The sequence below is a fragment of the Fulmarus glacialis genome, unplaced genomic scaffold (assembly GCF_000690835.1).
Source record: "Fulmarus glacialis isolate BGI_N327 unplaced genomic scaffold, ASM69083v1 scaffold8196, whole genome shotgun sequence".
Classification (NCBI taxonomy): Eukaryota; Metazoa; Chordata; class Aves; order Procellariiformes; family Procellariidae; genus Fulmarus; species Fulmarus glacialis.
The window spans coordinates 39604-54931 of NW_009219988.1; the positions used below are offsets into that span (position 1 = coordinate 39604).

At 44.1% G+C, this 15328-nt stretch overlaps 1 protein-coding gene across 1 annotated transcript in view; it reads left to right on the forward strand.

Moving 5' to 3' along the window:
* Nucleotides 1–6577: 6577 nt before the first annotated feature.
* MAMLD1 (mastermind-like domain containing 1) overlaps nucleotides 6578–15328 on the forward strand; it is a gene marked incomplete at its 5' end in the record, with an annotated part of 36352 nt that continues 27601 nt past the window's right edge. The window contains 2 exons of the mRNA XM_009580581.1: nucleotides 6578–7847; nucleotides 8061–8287. Of these exons, the coding sequence (XP_009578876.1) occupies nucleotides 6578–7847; nucleotides 8061–8287 (1497 nt within the window). The remainder of the gene's footprint in view (nucleotides 7848–8060; nucleotides 8288–15328) is intronic.

The following is a 15328-nucleotide window of genomic DNA, read 5'->3' on the forward strand; positions in this document are numbered from 1 at the left end:
GCATAGTGAAACACATCTCTGGTAGCTTGGAATTGCAATGTGATCTCTTTCCTGACAATGTGAAATGACGACTTTACGTCCATCCATGCTGAAATGACTTGAAGTCAGAAGGGTCAAACAGCCTAAAGCAGTAGAGAGAATGTGATTTTAGCTTATGTTTAATCTTAGTATGGAGAAAGTGAATGGTAGTTTTAATTGCTTGAGCCTCCTTGAGTTCTCCTTGTAGCCTGAGATGTGACTTTGATAAAGCATAGTTTATGTTCCTCGTAGTCATGGACTGCTTCGGCTACTCACTGGTCAGCAGGAGGCATTTTTTCTTGGGTTCAGATATATAATGTGAGTTTCTGTTACCAAACTGCAGGCAGCATGCACGAATGGAAACTTGCAGATGTGCTAAATGCCCTTAATGCAGTGCCAGGTTCTGCTGTAGTTAAATGGGATCTTTGCCCATGAGCATTTGGGTTTTGTTGCTCATGTGCAAGCCAGCCTGCTACTAAAGCAGCACGTCTGATAGTTCAAGCAGGGCTGCAAGTAACTGCTGCCATTTGAAAGGTAATATTATATCAGATCCACTTTCCAGCCTTCAAACACACAGTCAAATTCCCACCTCTTTTGTATGAACTGTCCTCAAAGATTAGTAGGACATTAAAATCTAGCTAGAGTGTGGATAAATGAGCAATAGAGAGCACAAACCTTTCCAAATTGTGTATTTAAGGCACAGGAGAAAAATTTGTGAAGTTTTCTTGTTTTATATGGAAAATTGCCAGTTTCATTTTCTCATTACATGACTGTTTTTGTCAGAACAGATAGAAACATTTTGGGCTGATGGGCAGATAGCTCTCGCTGAAGCTTGTCGAAGCCACAGAGACTGAAGTCTTGATCGCTGAATGCTGCAAACAGTCTGCCTCTGGCAAATACATACTTCCAGTTTTGGCAGTGTCGAGTGTTTGAAAGAGACAGAGAGTGATAGATTCTCTGGTCAGCTCCGTTGAGCAAACCTTAGACTCAGGTTTTATACTTTGCAGAGGGAAAAAACAGTTTGCAATATACCTTGAAAAAATACGGGAAAAAAGACTTCTACTCATCTTGGGCTGCTGCGTCACTCAGCCCTTCCACCAAAAATTAAACGTGTTCTCTCTGTCAAAATAATTCAGATATGCCAGATCTTAGCAGCCTGTTGGTGACCTGGATTCCCCAGGTTTCTGAGGCACCAGGGTCTTGCTCTGACAGGCTTTGTGCAAAGCTGCCACAACACTAGCAAATCCCAGTATCTGTGGTGAGACTGAAATTTTCCCCACCTGCCCCGTCTCCTTTTACCATCATTTCTCTCTTTTCTTCAATCAAACAAGATTTCCCAAGAGTTACAAGGGTCTTGAGATTCCCAGTGAAAGAAGGTTATCTGACTCCCATTCTGGATATCCCAGTCACGGATCCATAGATTTCATGCTATGAAATCAAGAGAGTCTCCAGCAACGATGGCGCATGCTGGAGACGGGGAGATGGACTAGCCGCTGAAGGAGAACGCGGCGCAGACTCTGCAGACATCGGTTCAAAATGGCAGTGTCCCATCGGGCTCGGTTCTCGCTTGAAGAAGCTGCGTAGGTGTGGGAATCGCTGCTGTAGGTTGGATCTCTCAATGGCAGTGAGTGGGGTGGGGTGGTTGCAGATCAATAATCAGCACCCTGCGGTTGCTGTAAATCAAGGCTCGAATCTCTGACAGGCTGCAGAAGCCAGGAAGAGGCACAGAAATACCTCGCCTAACGTTTTTCCTCTCTCTCATTTCTGCATTACGTTGACCTAAATAGGAATCTCTGGTTAGATGTGGCTTCGTTCTGGCGGAAGGGGGAGCATTGCAAGGCTGGAGAAACGAGGCTCTCCCGAGCGGACCGCGGTGGCTCTTTCCTCCCAGGTACCGTGCAGGCGAAGGAGCAAGTGACGGGTGGAGAATTAACAGGGGCTGGCAGCAGGGCCATGGGGCAGCCTGGCTCCCGAGGAGAGCTGGAATGGCAGCTGAGGACAGCTGATGTGTTAAAGAAAGGAGGAAGGCTGAGTGACAGCGAGGCAGGGAGCCAGTCCAGAGATGTCCATTAGGTTGGTTATTAAAATCCGATGGAACCACCACGGTGTATATTTATTAACAATTCGATCTCTCTGCTTCAGTTTTTGCTACTTCCAGCCTTCCTTTCTCCCTTCGTTGAGAAATAGTAAGTTACACAAGGCCAGCACCACCTCCGGAGTTTGGAAAGTGCCTGACGCTGAAAGTCACCCGAGCGGGCAACTTCAGAGAGCTCAGTCTAGGAGAGGGTGCAGCCAAAGACTAGTTTTGTTTGCCGAGTCTGCCTTTTCTTCCTTGCACAAGAGAAGCCCGAGGAGCGCTCTGCCCACACGTAGGGAATCGGTTCGGTGCGAAGAGGTAGCGTGTGACAAATTAGATGTTTGTAACCGCAGCTGTATGGCTTCCTGGGACAGAGCAGGGTAAACAGTTATTATTTATTCTTGTTATACTGCCATTGCGAGCTAGCAGCGCTACTCATTTGTAACCTGGGTCTTTCCCAGAAAGACAGCCTGTTGGTTTCGAGAGGGTAGGAGTTCTGGGATCATGGCACTCTCACTTCTAGAAGCAAACCTGAGATAGTGGAGAGCTCATAATTGGATATTCCCCAAATCGGAGGGCCTGCCTTTGTTTCCCAGGTATTCCCAAACAGAAGTTAGCCTGTGCATGCCAATGCATTTTAATGAATTTTGACAAGGTCACAAGAGCCCATTTGTTGCTTGTCTGCTTTGTCCTTGCTTGCACGTATGAATGAAGCTTTCTCATACTTAGCCATACACAACCTCCAGCCAGCTTAAGTGTGTGTGTGTTTATATTTTTAAATATTTCTATTCACTTGTCAGGTATTCAATTTGAAACACAGCTGCCTAATATACTAATCAGCAGAGAAAGGGAAAGAACATATTTTGGTGCTCTTCTTATTTCTGTTGATTTTGTCACATAGCTTGAAGAAGGGGAGAAAGAGTTGGAATAAATCAGTTCCTTCCTGGGGAATCCAGGGCCAGATGAAGGAAATGGGCAGTAAAAATGTTTTTAGTAAGGGAAAAGTCTAGAAAAGGATAGATACGTTTTAAAGAGATGGTCTTGAGATGTCTGAGAGTACTGGATGAATGATCTGCAACAAGCAGCTTCTCGAATGAGTTAGGTCAGGAGCTCCTGGTCCCAAAAGTCGTAGTGCCTCAGTGATGATCTCCTGCCACCGTTGTTCTTAGCATGTCTGAGCCAGCCAGCGTCCCCGTAATATGAAACTGCATTATTGTCCCCTGCACGGGTCAGGGCTGCCCCAGTGGCACACTCACGGAGAGCAGTCGCTGGGAGCTGGGGAGAAAAATGCTGGCTGCTCACAGACAGCACCAGCAGTGTGCTGCACGGGAGTAACAACCACACGTGTTTCAGTGGGGAATACTGAAGCAAACCTCTCAGCTAGCCTGTCCAGCCCAAGAAGGGATTTCTGTATGTAGCTGATACTCCATACTTAAGTGCCTGGTGAAATATTGTCGTCTGTTTTTTTCATTTGTGATGTACTTGAAGCAGAGGGCTGAGGATACCCAGACCTCCCTTCTAACCAAAACGATTCTATGATTTGTTTAGTTGCTTTAAGGATGGTATCTTTCTCTCTCAGATTTGGGGCTGTGGTCAAATCTATCTTAAGCAAAACCAATGCTACTGAATTGTGTGGATTATACCTGCCTGCATTGGGGGAAACTGGTCTTCTGGATTTTATGGTCCTTGTGCAAATATTCACCTGGGAAATAGGAGTCTTGCTTTTCAAGAGAATGTAACACCCAGCTAATTTCACGGCCTCTCTTACAGCCAGGCTTCTCACGAGGGCTAAGCAACAGCATCCTATTTAAAAATCCCGTCCTAGTTTTGGAATGCCCATGCCATCGGAAAGCTATGGCCTTATTTTATCTGTTTATATCTAGTAACAGTCTTGGGGAAATGGAGTTTTGTTTTCCCATCACATTTACTCCCCAGTGCAGCAGTTAAAAAACTATTTTTCAAAGTTTAGAAAGCCCAAATTTTTCCCCAGTAACTCAGAGCATAGGAATGTCCTATGGCAAAAGCAGCACTGGCAAGGACACGCATGCCAGCATGTCAGCTGGCCAAGTACGGGAGATCCCCACCACTTCCTGCCTGAAGGTTCCCAGGGTGCAACTTGGGAACACACTGTGTTTACTTTGGATGCGTGAAGATTCTCTATACATGCCCGGGTTTAAATATATGTAGCTATGCTCTACCAACATGTTTCAGCCTACACAGGGCAACCTCTGTTGAAACATGCAACGCTGGCTTAGTTTTAGCAAAGAAAATGAAGGAAAACAATTTAATCCATCATTAGACCAACACTTGGGAGAAGATTTAGGCCTTGTTCCATTTCCTAAAGCTAAGCAAATTTTGGCCTCATCAGCCCAGAGGAATAATCAAATCGCTGATGCTTCAGCTGTCTCTGGCTGTGATGTACAGGCGGTCTCTCGCAGAGCAACGATTCAAACCACACGGAGCACTGCTGACCGAAGAGGGCGGTCAGGCAACCAGTGAATGGGGCACTGAAAGCAACTCTCCCCGCTCAGCGGCGGTTCTCGCTTGCCAGTGGTTTTTGAGTGCAACCCCTGTTAAAGCAGTGCAACTGGAGGTCACAGGAGAGAAGAACTGGTTGCTCTAGTAAGGCATAACTCTTAGAGGGTAGGGGGAAAATATCCATGTAAAAAGGTCTCTTTGTCACAATGCCATTCAAAACTGCTGTGTCTGTTGATGGAGGGTAGATGAACTTCTCCTAAAACCTGATCAGCAGCTCTCCATAGTATGCAGACCTGCTTTTCCATCTGCCATGATGATCATGTACAATTAACTTGTATCCTCTCACTCTCCTCCAAATGTCTGTGTAAGCTGGATGCTCGCACGGCAGTGTCTGACACCAATCCTAAACTGCATCTGTAGCCTAAGCAACTGTAGGCACAGATCTGCAATCTTCTCTCTGCCCACCGATTTAGAAATAAGTGATGAGAGAGCACTCGGGTGAGCCCAGCTGAGTGAGCCACCGGGCAGCCCTCCCGTGTTCCCAGGTCAGAACAATGCACGTTTGTGGTCGATTGCCTGAACGTAGGCTGAATTTAGGGGTGGACGTTGGCCGTTTGCACAGTGACCTTCATGTGCACAGTGCAGAAGGAGCCGCACAAGCTGTGCCCACCTTGTGCCGCGCAGCCTCCGCAGACCCTTCGGTGATCGTCCTGTGACGCTGTTGTCTGAGAGCACCAAAGTGCATTGCAGAGTGACTCTTAGGCAAAACTGTGATGTGCTTAATAATTAGTGTAAAATTTAGAAGTTAGTCATACCCACCACAGCCCTAGAGTGGATCTGGTTACACTGGGGATAGGTGGTGGGGCTTTTCTGGTGATAGGAGCTGTTATTAGATGTGAATTTTTTCCATGGTACTAGATGACTGTCAGCTCTTGCAGTTGCAGGCGAGGGCTGGGAGAGGCTTTACTGTGAGCCGGCTTAGGGGAACAGCGACTTTCTATGGTTTTCCCATTGCTGATTAGATACTTCTCTAAATGCTACCTCCCTCTATTGATAAACCGGGACTTAATGCTTATTTCCCTTAACTTGAAGCAGTAATGTTAATGTCTGATTAATCCTATGACATATAGGTCATGCTTGTTAAAATTGAAAGCCACAGATGATTATATTTGGGAGAGATTGCCATATCACGCTGAATTAGTATTAGAAGCGTTGTTTTCAGTTTCGCTTTCTTTATATGTATAAGGCAGGTTTTTTTCCCTAAGATTTGTGGATTTACAACTCTACCATTTCTTGTCGATCAAGATATTTATATAATTGTATTTTGAAAACACTTCCATTTTTATGAATGAGTTGCAATCCTTCAAAAGAACAAAGCCCATACTGCCTTAGACTTATTTACTGGTTTCTGAAATCTAAAACATCTGTGATTAGGAAGCTGGAAAGTCTGTTTAGATAGATAGTTGAGAATTTGTTTTGGTTTGGTTTGTTTAGAAAGTATGCCAGTTATTTCAGATGTTCTGCCTATAAAGAATGTAAAACAATTTAGTTGTCTCAAGTCTGAATTTAATCCGAGTCACTGGCAGAAGGTCACTAAATTCAGTCCAGGGTTTCATTCAGATCTGCCATTGTTTAAACCTAAAAAATGTTACCATAAAAATGTTGGCATGTTTGTTATTCAGGGAGTATAATGTCTTAATTGAAATGGTACCAGAAACTATTTAAAAAACTTCTATTACAGTTCACATGACAGACAGTATTTTATAGCTTTAACATCTGTTTCAAGGCCAACATGTGAGATTTAGCCTTTGTCTGACTATAACTCTTTTGATTTCAGTGAAGTTGCACCCACTTAAATCCTGATTGAATTTGTCTCACTCGATTGGTTTTTTAATTGTATAATTTAATTTTCTTTATCTCCAACCCAGTGTTACAGTATGGAGCTTCAGAGCATGTTAGAATAAGGTCAATAACGGATCCTTTCTTCCTTTTTTATTTTCCCAGTTACAGGGATCCATTAAAAGAAAACTGGAAGATGATAGCTCTCCTGCCTCCAGTGGCGTGCCTGACGTAGTTTTCCCAAATGACAGTAAAAGACTTTGTCTTGATGACGTAAACCTTGCCATGGGCCAAGGTGCCAATCCCAGCGTGGCGTGTCCAGAAATGCAAAGTTCTCCGTTCTCCACCGGTCACAGCGCTTCTTCCCTGGGAGTCGCAGGTCATTCAGTGCTCCTTGAAAACAATCACATGAATGGCGGTGGCATTGGTTCCCCATTTTCAGTGCCACCCAACACGGAAATAAACCAGAAGGGGTCAATAGGAGGGCAGACCAATAACATTGTCCACTATGATGAGAAAGGAAACAGCTTACAGTCTGTGGACCAAGAGCTGCAAGATCTATTGGAAGAGCTGACGAAAATGCCTGATCCTTCTCCCAATGACCTGGATCTGGAGAAGATTTTGTGCAGCAAGGCTGAAGAGCCACTTGGGCTGAGTCATTCTCAACCAAGCATAAGCACCACCCCAAAGTCCTCCCCACAGAACTCCCACTTGGAGAACCATGTTGCTAACAAAGATTTTTCTCCGGGCTGCAATCCAACCAGTGGAGGATCTCCTCAGGTGAGACCATCATCTGCTGGAGCTAACTTCCAAGTTCCTCCCTCAAACAAACCTGCTGCATCGCCCATCTCTACAGCAGCTCAGAGCAAGAACCAGCCACCACCTATGCTTCCCGTACCCTTACCCAACATACCTGGCTCCAACTGGCATGCTCAGCAGCTAAAGCAGCTGGCAGCTAGCAAGCAGGTGTCTACGACTAAGCAACAAGTACAGGCTCCCAGCTGGCCAACTATGTCTCCTCCTGGTCTCTCTCCGCCTTACAGGGCAGGATCATCCCCACACCATCAACCTTTCAGTCCTCAAAATGTTATGGTGTCTGGCATGCCTGCTAATAATTTACCAGGAAACAACATTCAGAGTCCTCAAAACACTCTGCTTTCAAGCATGACTGCCAGCAGCACCCCATCCAATGGCCCCTCTCCTCCTTATGGGTCTGAGAAGCTCTCCAGTCCGGCTCTGAACCAGCAGCCCTTCAGCCCACAGAGCTCCATGCTGCCCACCCTGACAGCAGCCAGCTTACCAGCCAACAACATTAAAAGTCCACAGAACAACTTGGTTGCCAGCATGGCCTCCACAAATACTGGACCTTCTCCACCCTACAGGCCAGAAAAGCTGTCAAGCCCGGCTCTGCATCAGCAGCCCTTCAGTCCTCAAGGTACATTAATCTCTAACATCACTCCCACCAGCAACCCCACAAGTATGCAGAGCTCGCTTTTTAAATCAATGACTACAAACCAGTCCAAAAATATGAACATAATTATGCAGCAGCCATCCAGTAGCTTACAGCCAGGACTGGTGAGTGAGAGCCCTGTTAGCCAAGACCAGTTTTCTTTCAATAACACCAAACCACTGTCTCACTTTGCCTCAGACTCAGCTACTCAAAAGATGTCACCCCTGACAGCAGGACAAGGGCAGCAGTCTCTCATTCACTATCTCCAGCAGCAGCAGCAGCAGCAGCAGCAGTCTCCGGCCCCGCAGCAGTCCCAGCAGGCTAACAATAGCCAATTTCTCCAGCAGCAGTTTCGACAGCTGATACAGCCGCATCGGATGCAGAGACACATGCAGCCTGCCACATTGCCATCTCAAAGCAGACAGGTGAGAACGTCTCTTCTGTCTTTAGGGCTTATATGAAAATATTGAGTCATTTATTTTCTTATTTTTACTTTCCTTTGTGTTTCAAATGCGACATCGCTAAACTTCTGGGGTGTGCACAGTGTGTACAAGGACAAGGCAGTAACAACGTCCTGGTGTTGTCAGAAGTAACGCTATTTATTTCTTCAATTGAAACGTACTGTAATTCCACCATGCGTTGTCTCTTCTAGCCCAGTGGAGAACTTTATGCTACTAGGCAAAACACATTTCATACCACTAAAATAAATTATTTTTATGTGTATAGGTGGTATTCTTATTTAGCTTATATTGTAAGCTGTAGAGATGTTCGCATAACATGTTTCCCATCATCTTTTTGGTGGGAATAGATTTTTTTTTTCCTTAGTGTTCTTCAACAAATTCATCTCTGTGTTACGCTTCTGAGGCTAGAAAAGATCAGGTGGGGTGAGAAGTGAAGTTAAAATATGACTCCTTTATGGACAGCAGGTCAAACATGTACAGCTCCCGAATAGCAAAGAGACAGACTTGAAATACCTGTTACCAGCATTTGCCAGAAGCAATGCCCTGCTTTGGATGAGGGCCATTCCCCACCCTTTGTTGATCTGCGATACCAACTGAGCTGGTAAATGCAAAAACACAGGTGGCAGGAGTGAGACACAGCCCTGATTTCTCTCCAGTAATCTTCTTCCTGAGACTCAAGGAGCGGTGCAAAGCGCTATCCGCTACCACCCCAGATAAGAGAGATTCACTGTGAACGGGGACTTCAGAGCAAGGAAGGGCTTGGGGACGCAGTCTGAGAGCAGCCTGGGTGTGAGGAATAAATAGCTATCTTGTTCTTAGGATGAATAATAGGAAACACCACCAAAGCCAAACACCTTGTTAGGCTGAGCCAACACTTTGGAAGCAGAATCCTTCAAGCTGCTTAGCTGTGCACACAGGCACTCCATCAGCTCCTCGTGAAGGATTGAAACGCTTCTCACCCAGCAAACCAGAGGTTGATCTCTGAAGCTCTGCTAGGATCCACTGGAGAGCGTGGTGCTTAGCTGGGGAATACATTCCAGAGGCTGGGTTTCTTTGCTCTTCTTCCCTGCTAAGTGACTGGTTCTTATACAGGTGGATTTCTTCAGTGTAGGTGACTTGGTGTAACCCTGTCCTATGATAGCAATGAGAAATAAGGGGATAGTTACTAAATGTCAGCTTCTTAGTGGAGAATCAATGAGGTGCATTTCCACTGTGCCACTTTAGAATGGACTCACTCTTTTCCAGGTTGTGCATGCTCAGTACTCCCTTGCTTCGATACAGCAGCTTAAAACAGACAGCTGGGAAGGACTGATGACTTGCTGAATTTGCTTATCCAAATATATAACATGTAACGATATGGCATATATAGTTCACTTTAAAGGGTTTTCAATATAAGAACCCCTAATTCAACAAAGGCCTGAAGCGGTTATGTTGCTTTAAGCATGTGAGGACCCTGTTTGTGGTCAGTGGGACCCAAATTAAACACAAAGTAGAGGGTCTTGCTGGCTTGGGATCTAGGAGTATGGATGGACATATGATTGAAAGTGAGTAAGTTGCGGCAGCTTCATGAATTACTGCCCATCAGAATTTTTACTCTGGAGGCAGCGTGGGTGAATAATACATTCACGGGGCTTTACTGCAGCTGGGATGATGGCTGGTAAGTTGTTAAACTGCAGCAACATGATCGCTTTTGATCGTATGTCCATAACCTTTGAGCATATATTTTTTTTCTGGCTCCCCCGCTGGGTGTGTGGAATTGCCACGTCCCTATTGGATTCCTGAGGTTTCCTGTGCCCTAGTTTTCCCTACTTTGCATTTTTGTCTTACACCTCTGAACCCCCTACATCATTGATTAGCCAAAAAATAAAAAAAAAAGGAGAAAAAGTCCTGCAGTGAGTCTCTTTAATTGGCCAGAATAGCCCCTCTTCCAGCAACTTTCCTAGTGCTCTGCCTGTCTGCATTTTTAGCTGATTCTCACTGTCAGAGAAAGAGAGTTATTATAATTTGGCGGCTATCAGTAAAGATCAAGGACAGTTAAGACAATGATTACAGGTGATGAGCATTTTACATTTTCAGACTAGTTAGGTAAGCTTATGGTGCCTCCCTCATTTTACAAGTAAGACTTATTACAATAATTATACACCAGATGACAGTGCTTCAGTTTTACAGTCTGTTGAGCTGCCGAAGAAAGATGGTGGATGTTCTGAAGTGGAACGTTTTGTTAGGTTTTGATAACTTTACTGCAAATGTCATAGAAGAAAATGGATCCTGAGTGCTGAATTAAAAGAAAAATGGCATGGAAAAAATATTCTAGGTAGGAAACCTTAAAATTTTGGGATACTTGCTACGTTTCTTTGAATCTAGCATGTAGATCTGTTATTTGTCTGCAGTAGGTTTCTTATTTACCTTGAGACATTGATACTGAAATTTTGGACCCGACCTGCTGTGTACCAATTTTACTCCATTATAGCGAAGTACCTCCAGTGACTGTGGTTTTGATTTCCAGCAGTGTACCCAGAGCTGAATTTGAGCTTTGCAGCATCTCGGTGCCAATTCTCTCCTGAGGCAGGTGATGAATAGGACTTTTCAAGCCTAGAGCAGTTGTTTCATTAAAAGGCAAAATGTTAAAGATTCAGACGACAGGGGAGACAACTTCTGCATCTTCAAAAATTAGTAACCTTCTGGTGGAAAATTGCCTTTTTTAGCCTCATTCACAGAAATTTGCTCAAAGAAAAATAACAGCATACCCTGCAATGTTGTTTAGTATTTAAAAGTCATCCCCTCACTCTCTGCGTGTGTTTGTAAATGTGACTAAAATTTATAAAAAGAAGGCATAGTACTCTCTTCTTTTGAGCAAGAGGTGCAGCTTTGTACAGAAGAAGAATGTGGATGGTGGCCAGTTGGAGGGAGAACAATAAACCATGAAATTTGATCCTTGTAGCAGGCAGAGCAACATGGGCAAGAGAGCAGCGGCTGGGACATAGACCCGGAGTGAGCTTTTTGCTGTTTTAATGCGTATTGAAGCAAAGACTTCACGTTCCAAAAGCTGGGTTACTAGTGGCGCCTCGCAGCTCTATCATTTTTGTACTTAATGATCTATCTCGTAAGCGTAATCAGTCCGCATCCCAGATCCTGTATTGCCTGGACAACTGGTAAATCTGATAAGGGCTAATTTTGCCCGTCTGAAGCACTATGTCTTTATTGTCGCGCATTGACGGATATTGATTGAGGCACTGACAGTTTGCATTGTGCGACATTGCAAAGCCTGGCGGTGCTGACATTGCTCTGGTGGGTATGTGCAGGTTTTCATTTTACTCGTGTAGGACTGAGTGAAATTATACTCAAAGGTCTGGGTTTATAAATCCACAGTATAAAGATGGTAGTAAATGCCAGAGAGTCAAAGATCGTCGCCAAAACTATCACACACTGTTTTCTGGGCTTAAGCTTAGCCACTTGGCTTTACTGGGTGCATGAAAAACTGCATTTGCCCAGGTAGGTTGAATAGTTGGGCATCTCCCCGATTTTCATGTCTAAATACAGTTTGTACTTGCAGATCGCCTATTCTGGCATGTCAGATATATTGGGCCCAATTCTGCCTTCAGCAATGTGATACAACATCACCGCTTCCAGAAGAGCTCTTTTACTCCCGCCAGTATAAGAACAGACGCAGGTCTCTGCGAACGGAAAGCAGGGTTCCCCTGAAGGCAGGAAAATGAGCCAGTGATCTCTGCAGTTTAAGTCAGGCTGGAATAAAAGAAACCCTTTGGGTGGCCATTACTTTTCCAAGCCCAAGTTCGTCTGAGTTAAAATCTGAGCGTCTCGGGGAGGAGGGCAGGATTGCCTACTGCTCTGTGTGTAAAACGTTGAAAACCAAAACACAGCTTAAAAGGTTGTTTTGTTGGGGGGATGTAGCTAATAAATAGCCATTGTTCGGGTGGGACACACTGTGCGTTTCTGAGCTCCACTTGCGCTGTAGGAACCAAATGTGCTATTCTTAGAGCTCTCCGCAACAGATAGTGGTATACTGGATTGTCAGTGAAGGGTATATTTGTTTCAGCTCCGTTGCCAAAAATGATGGTAGAGGAGAAATGATAGGAGAAGAGACAGAGAGAAAAATAATATTATTTGCAGGAAAAATGGCTATGTTTTACTACATGTGGACTGCATATGAGATAGTGAAGAACATGCTGAAGACTAAAAAAACCTTTGAAAAGGACTTGACAGTGTTTCTTTAACTGTGGTAAAAGCAGCAATACAGTATCTGAGTTGGCAGAGTAAATTATAGGTTGCAGAGAAACACCAAAACCCCTGAGCTAGATTAAATATACTAGGAGGGAAAAAAATTAAACAAAAAATCTTGTTTCTGAGCATGAGTTCTCTAAATATAGAAACAAAACTGAAGAAGAAATGCACTGTTATAAAGAACAAACTGACCCAGAGCTTAGATGTCAAAGGTTAAATAAATATAATGGAATACAAAATACAGCTTTTATTAATATAAACAGAGATGTTAATACCACGGACTGATTCCTGAGTGTCCTATGTTATGTGAAGTTATTTCTGCCCGTGAAAAGTCAGTGCACCGTGACTGTTAGATGAGAGTGTTCTGATTCAGCAGCACTTTATGTTTATAAGCTCTGATGCAGATTGATTAAGACTTTGGAAAAGCAGAGAACGCAGCCCACAGCATCTGAGTACATACAGTCCTCTTGTAAGTACAGGGAAAAATCATGTTTTATTTGGGATTTCCGAGATGTCACAAAAAGTCTTCCTAACACATAAAACAATTACAGTATCATGTATTATTAATAAGACCAAAAGTACTGGCCAGATTTCATCCGCAGTTTCAACCCCCCCCTTATTCAAGTGTCAAACTTATCTTTAAAGCCACTTTGAATGAAGTTCCGCTGGTATTTCCCCGTCATCTTATTTTTCTTTCCTTTTCTTTCTTTCCTTTTCTTTCTTTCCTTTTCTTTCTTTCCTTTTCTTTCTTCTCTGGAAAAATTTTTTAAATATTACTTTTTTTTTTTCTTTTACTAATGCTGTGGAAGAGAAAAACAGATTTGATTTCAAAGGGCAATGGTAGCACAATACCGAAGCAAAGCCTTTGAGGGAGTGGAGAGCTTTTGAAGGCAAAGCAACAAGCCCTTCAGCTAATTAAGTGCCTTTGAATAGGCGAATAAAGGAAGCTGGTGATGAATCTGGATTACAGAGAGCAATAAGGCTGAGCCTGGGGTTTGACCTCTCCACAGATGTAAAAACATCTTCTTGAATGGTCATTTCTGAATTTATATTTATCCGTGCACTTGCAACTGAGTTGATTTTTTTTTTTTTCCCCAAACTTGGAGATTCTCCCCTCCCCTCTTTAAAGAGAGTCTGAAAGGAGCTTGACTGAAACTACTGGACTGCCATCTTCTCCCTTCCCCTCCCTCCCCTGCGAATAAATAATGTAAGATAAGTTTTGGAAAGTAAGCAGTAAACTTGTGCAAAGAAATGGGGTGTTTGGCCTCAACATGCCAACAGTAATACAACATTTTCAGAAGTGCAGTAATCAAGATAGATAAACTTAGTTGACATCTGATCTTCTTAGCCCATTGCTCTTTCGCAGTGTTTTTTTAAATCGCATTTGTTGTTGTCTTCTGTTAGATTACAGGTATTTCAAAGCATTTCCCTGTTGTAGTGGGGCCCTTGTAGCCATGTCTTAACCTTCCCACTTCTTTGGCTTGTACTTTAAGGTGTTTACAGGCGTTGATATTTCTAGCAGCTCTGCCTAATGCACTCATCATTCCTTCCAGTTTAGCTATCTGTCGTGCTGAAAGCACTTTTGGACACCACATAGCACATCATTAGGGGAAGCAACGTGCAGAGGAGAAGCTTGCAAATAGACAAAATCCTTCTGAATACCATGTGGGGAGCATCCTCCCCCACCCTCACCATCGCCCTCCTTTTGGATCTGAAGTTAATGTGGACACTACATCAAAGCTGCAGCACTTTCCTCAATCCAGCCGGGTCTTTCCCTTAGTTATGACCTCTTTAATAAAATGGAAGGTGTTCTGCCAGCAATTTAGCACTTAGGACACAGGCAACTCTACGGGAATCTCACACTGGACAAATTAAAATCCACTTGGAAAGAGAAAAAGAGACTCGGGAAGTGCTATAAACACCAGCAAGGGGTGCTGGGAGGCGTTCAAGAAAGTCTTTGTCTTTGTTACCTGCAGGACGATGAAGCGATGTGTGCGCGGGCTGACGTGATATTGTCCAGGGTTTTGGTGGAGAAAGACAAGAGGAAGTAGTACTCATGTACTGTGAACATGTAGATGGAAATGTGACTTATCCCAGAGAAATTTGGGACAAGGCGCTGAATTTCAGCCCGACAGGCTGCTGCTAATGAGTCTCCCGGTGCCCAGGCCAGAGGCTGCATGTCAGTGCTGTATCCCTCCCACTCCGCTCCTGGCAGGGCCGTTCAGCCGCGGGGTGAGCGGAGGAGAGTGTGCCATCGCACAGAGGTTCTGCAATAACTCTAAAAAAACCCCCTTGCTTTTGTGGTTTTGAGCTTTAAGCAACAGACAGTTGCTTCCTTCTGCAGTGGGGGGTGGGAGAGAACCTCTTCTCTCAAAGGTGTAGAGAAAGTGGTGGTGTCATGCTAAAAAGCGTCTGATTCATTTGACGTGAAACCATATTCTGACACCCATTTGTACCCAAACCACTCTGATCCTGCCAGCCTAGGTGGGCAGTTTCTCTCGGGTTTTCTAGGCAGCTTGGTAGCAGTATTAACAAGTTTTCTTGGGCTAAACAGTGGCTGAATCAGGCCCCAACTGCAGATTTTCTTGCTTGCTTTTTTTTTTTCAAGTAACCCATTTTGCTTTCTTTATTACCAGAAAAAAAACCCCATTCATATGCAGAAATCTTTACTTTATAAGCAGTTGAGCAAAAGGTTTTGAACATCTGTTTTTTCTCAGTTGTGCCCTTAGATGCAATGAAGTTACAAACATCCTAGGAATCTAG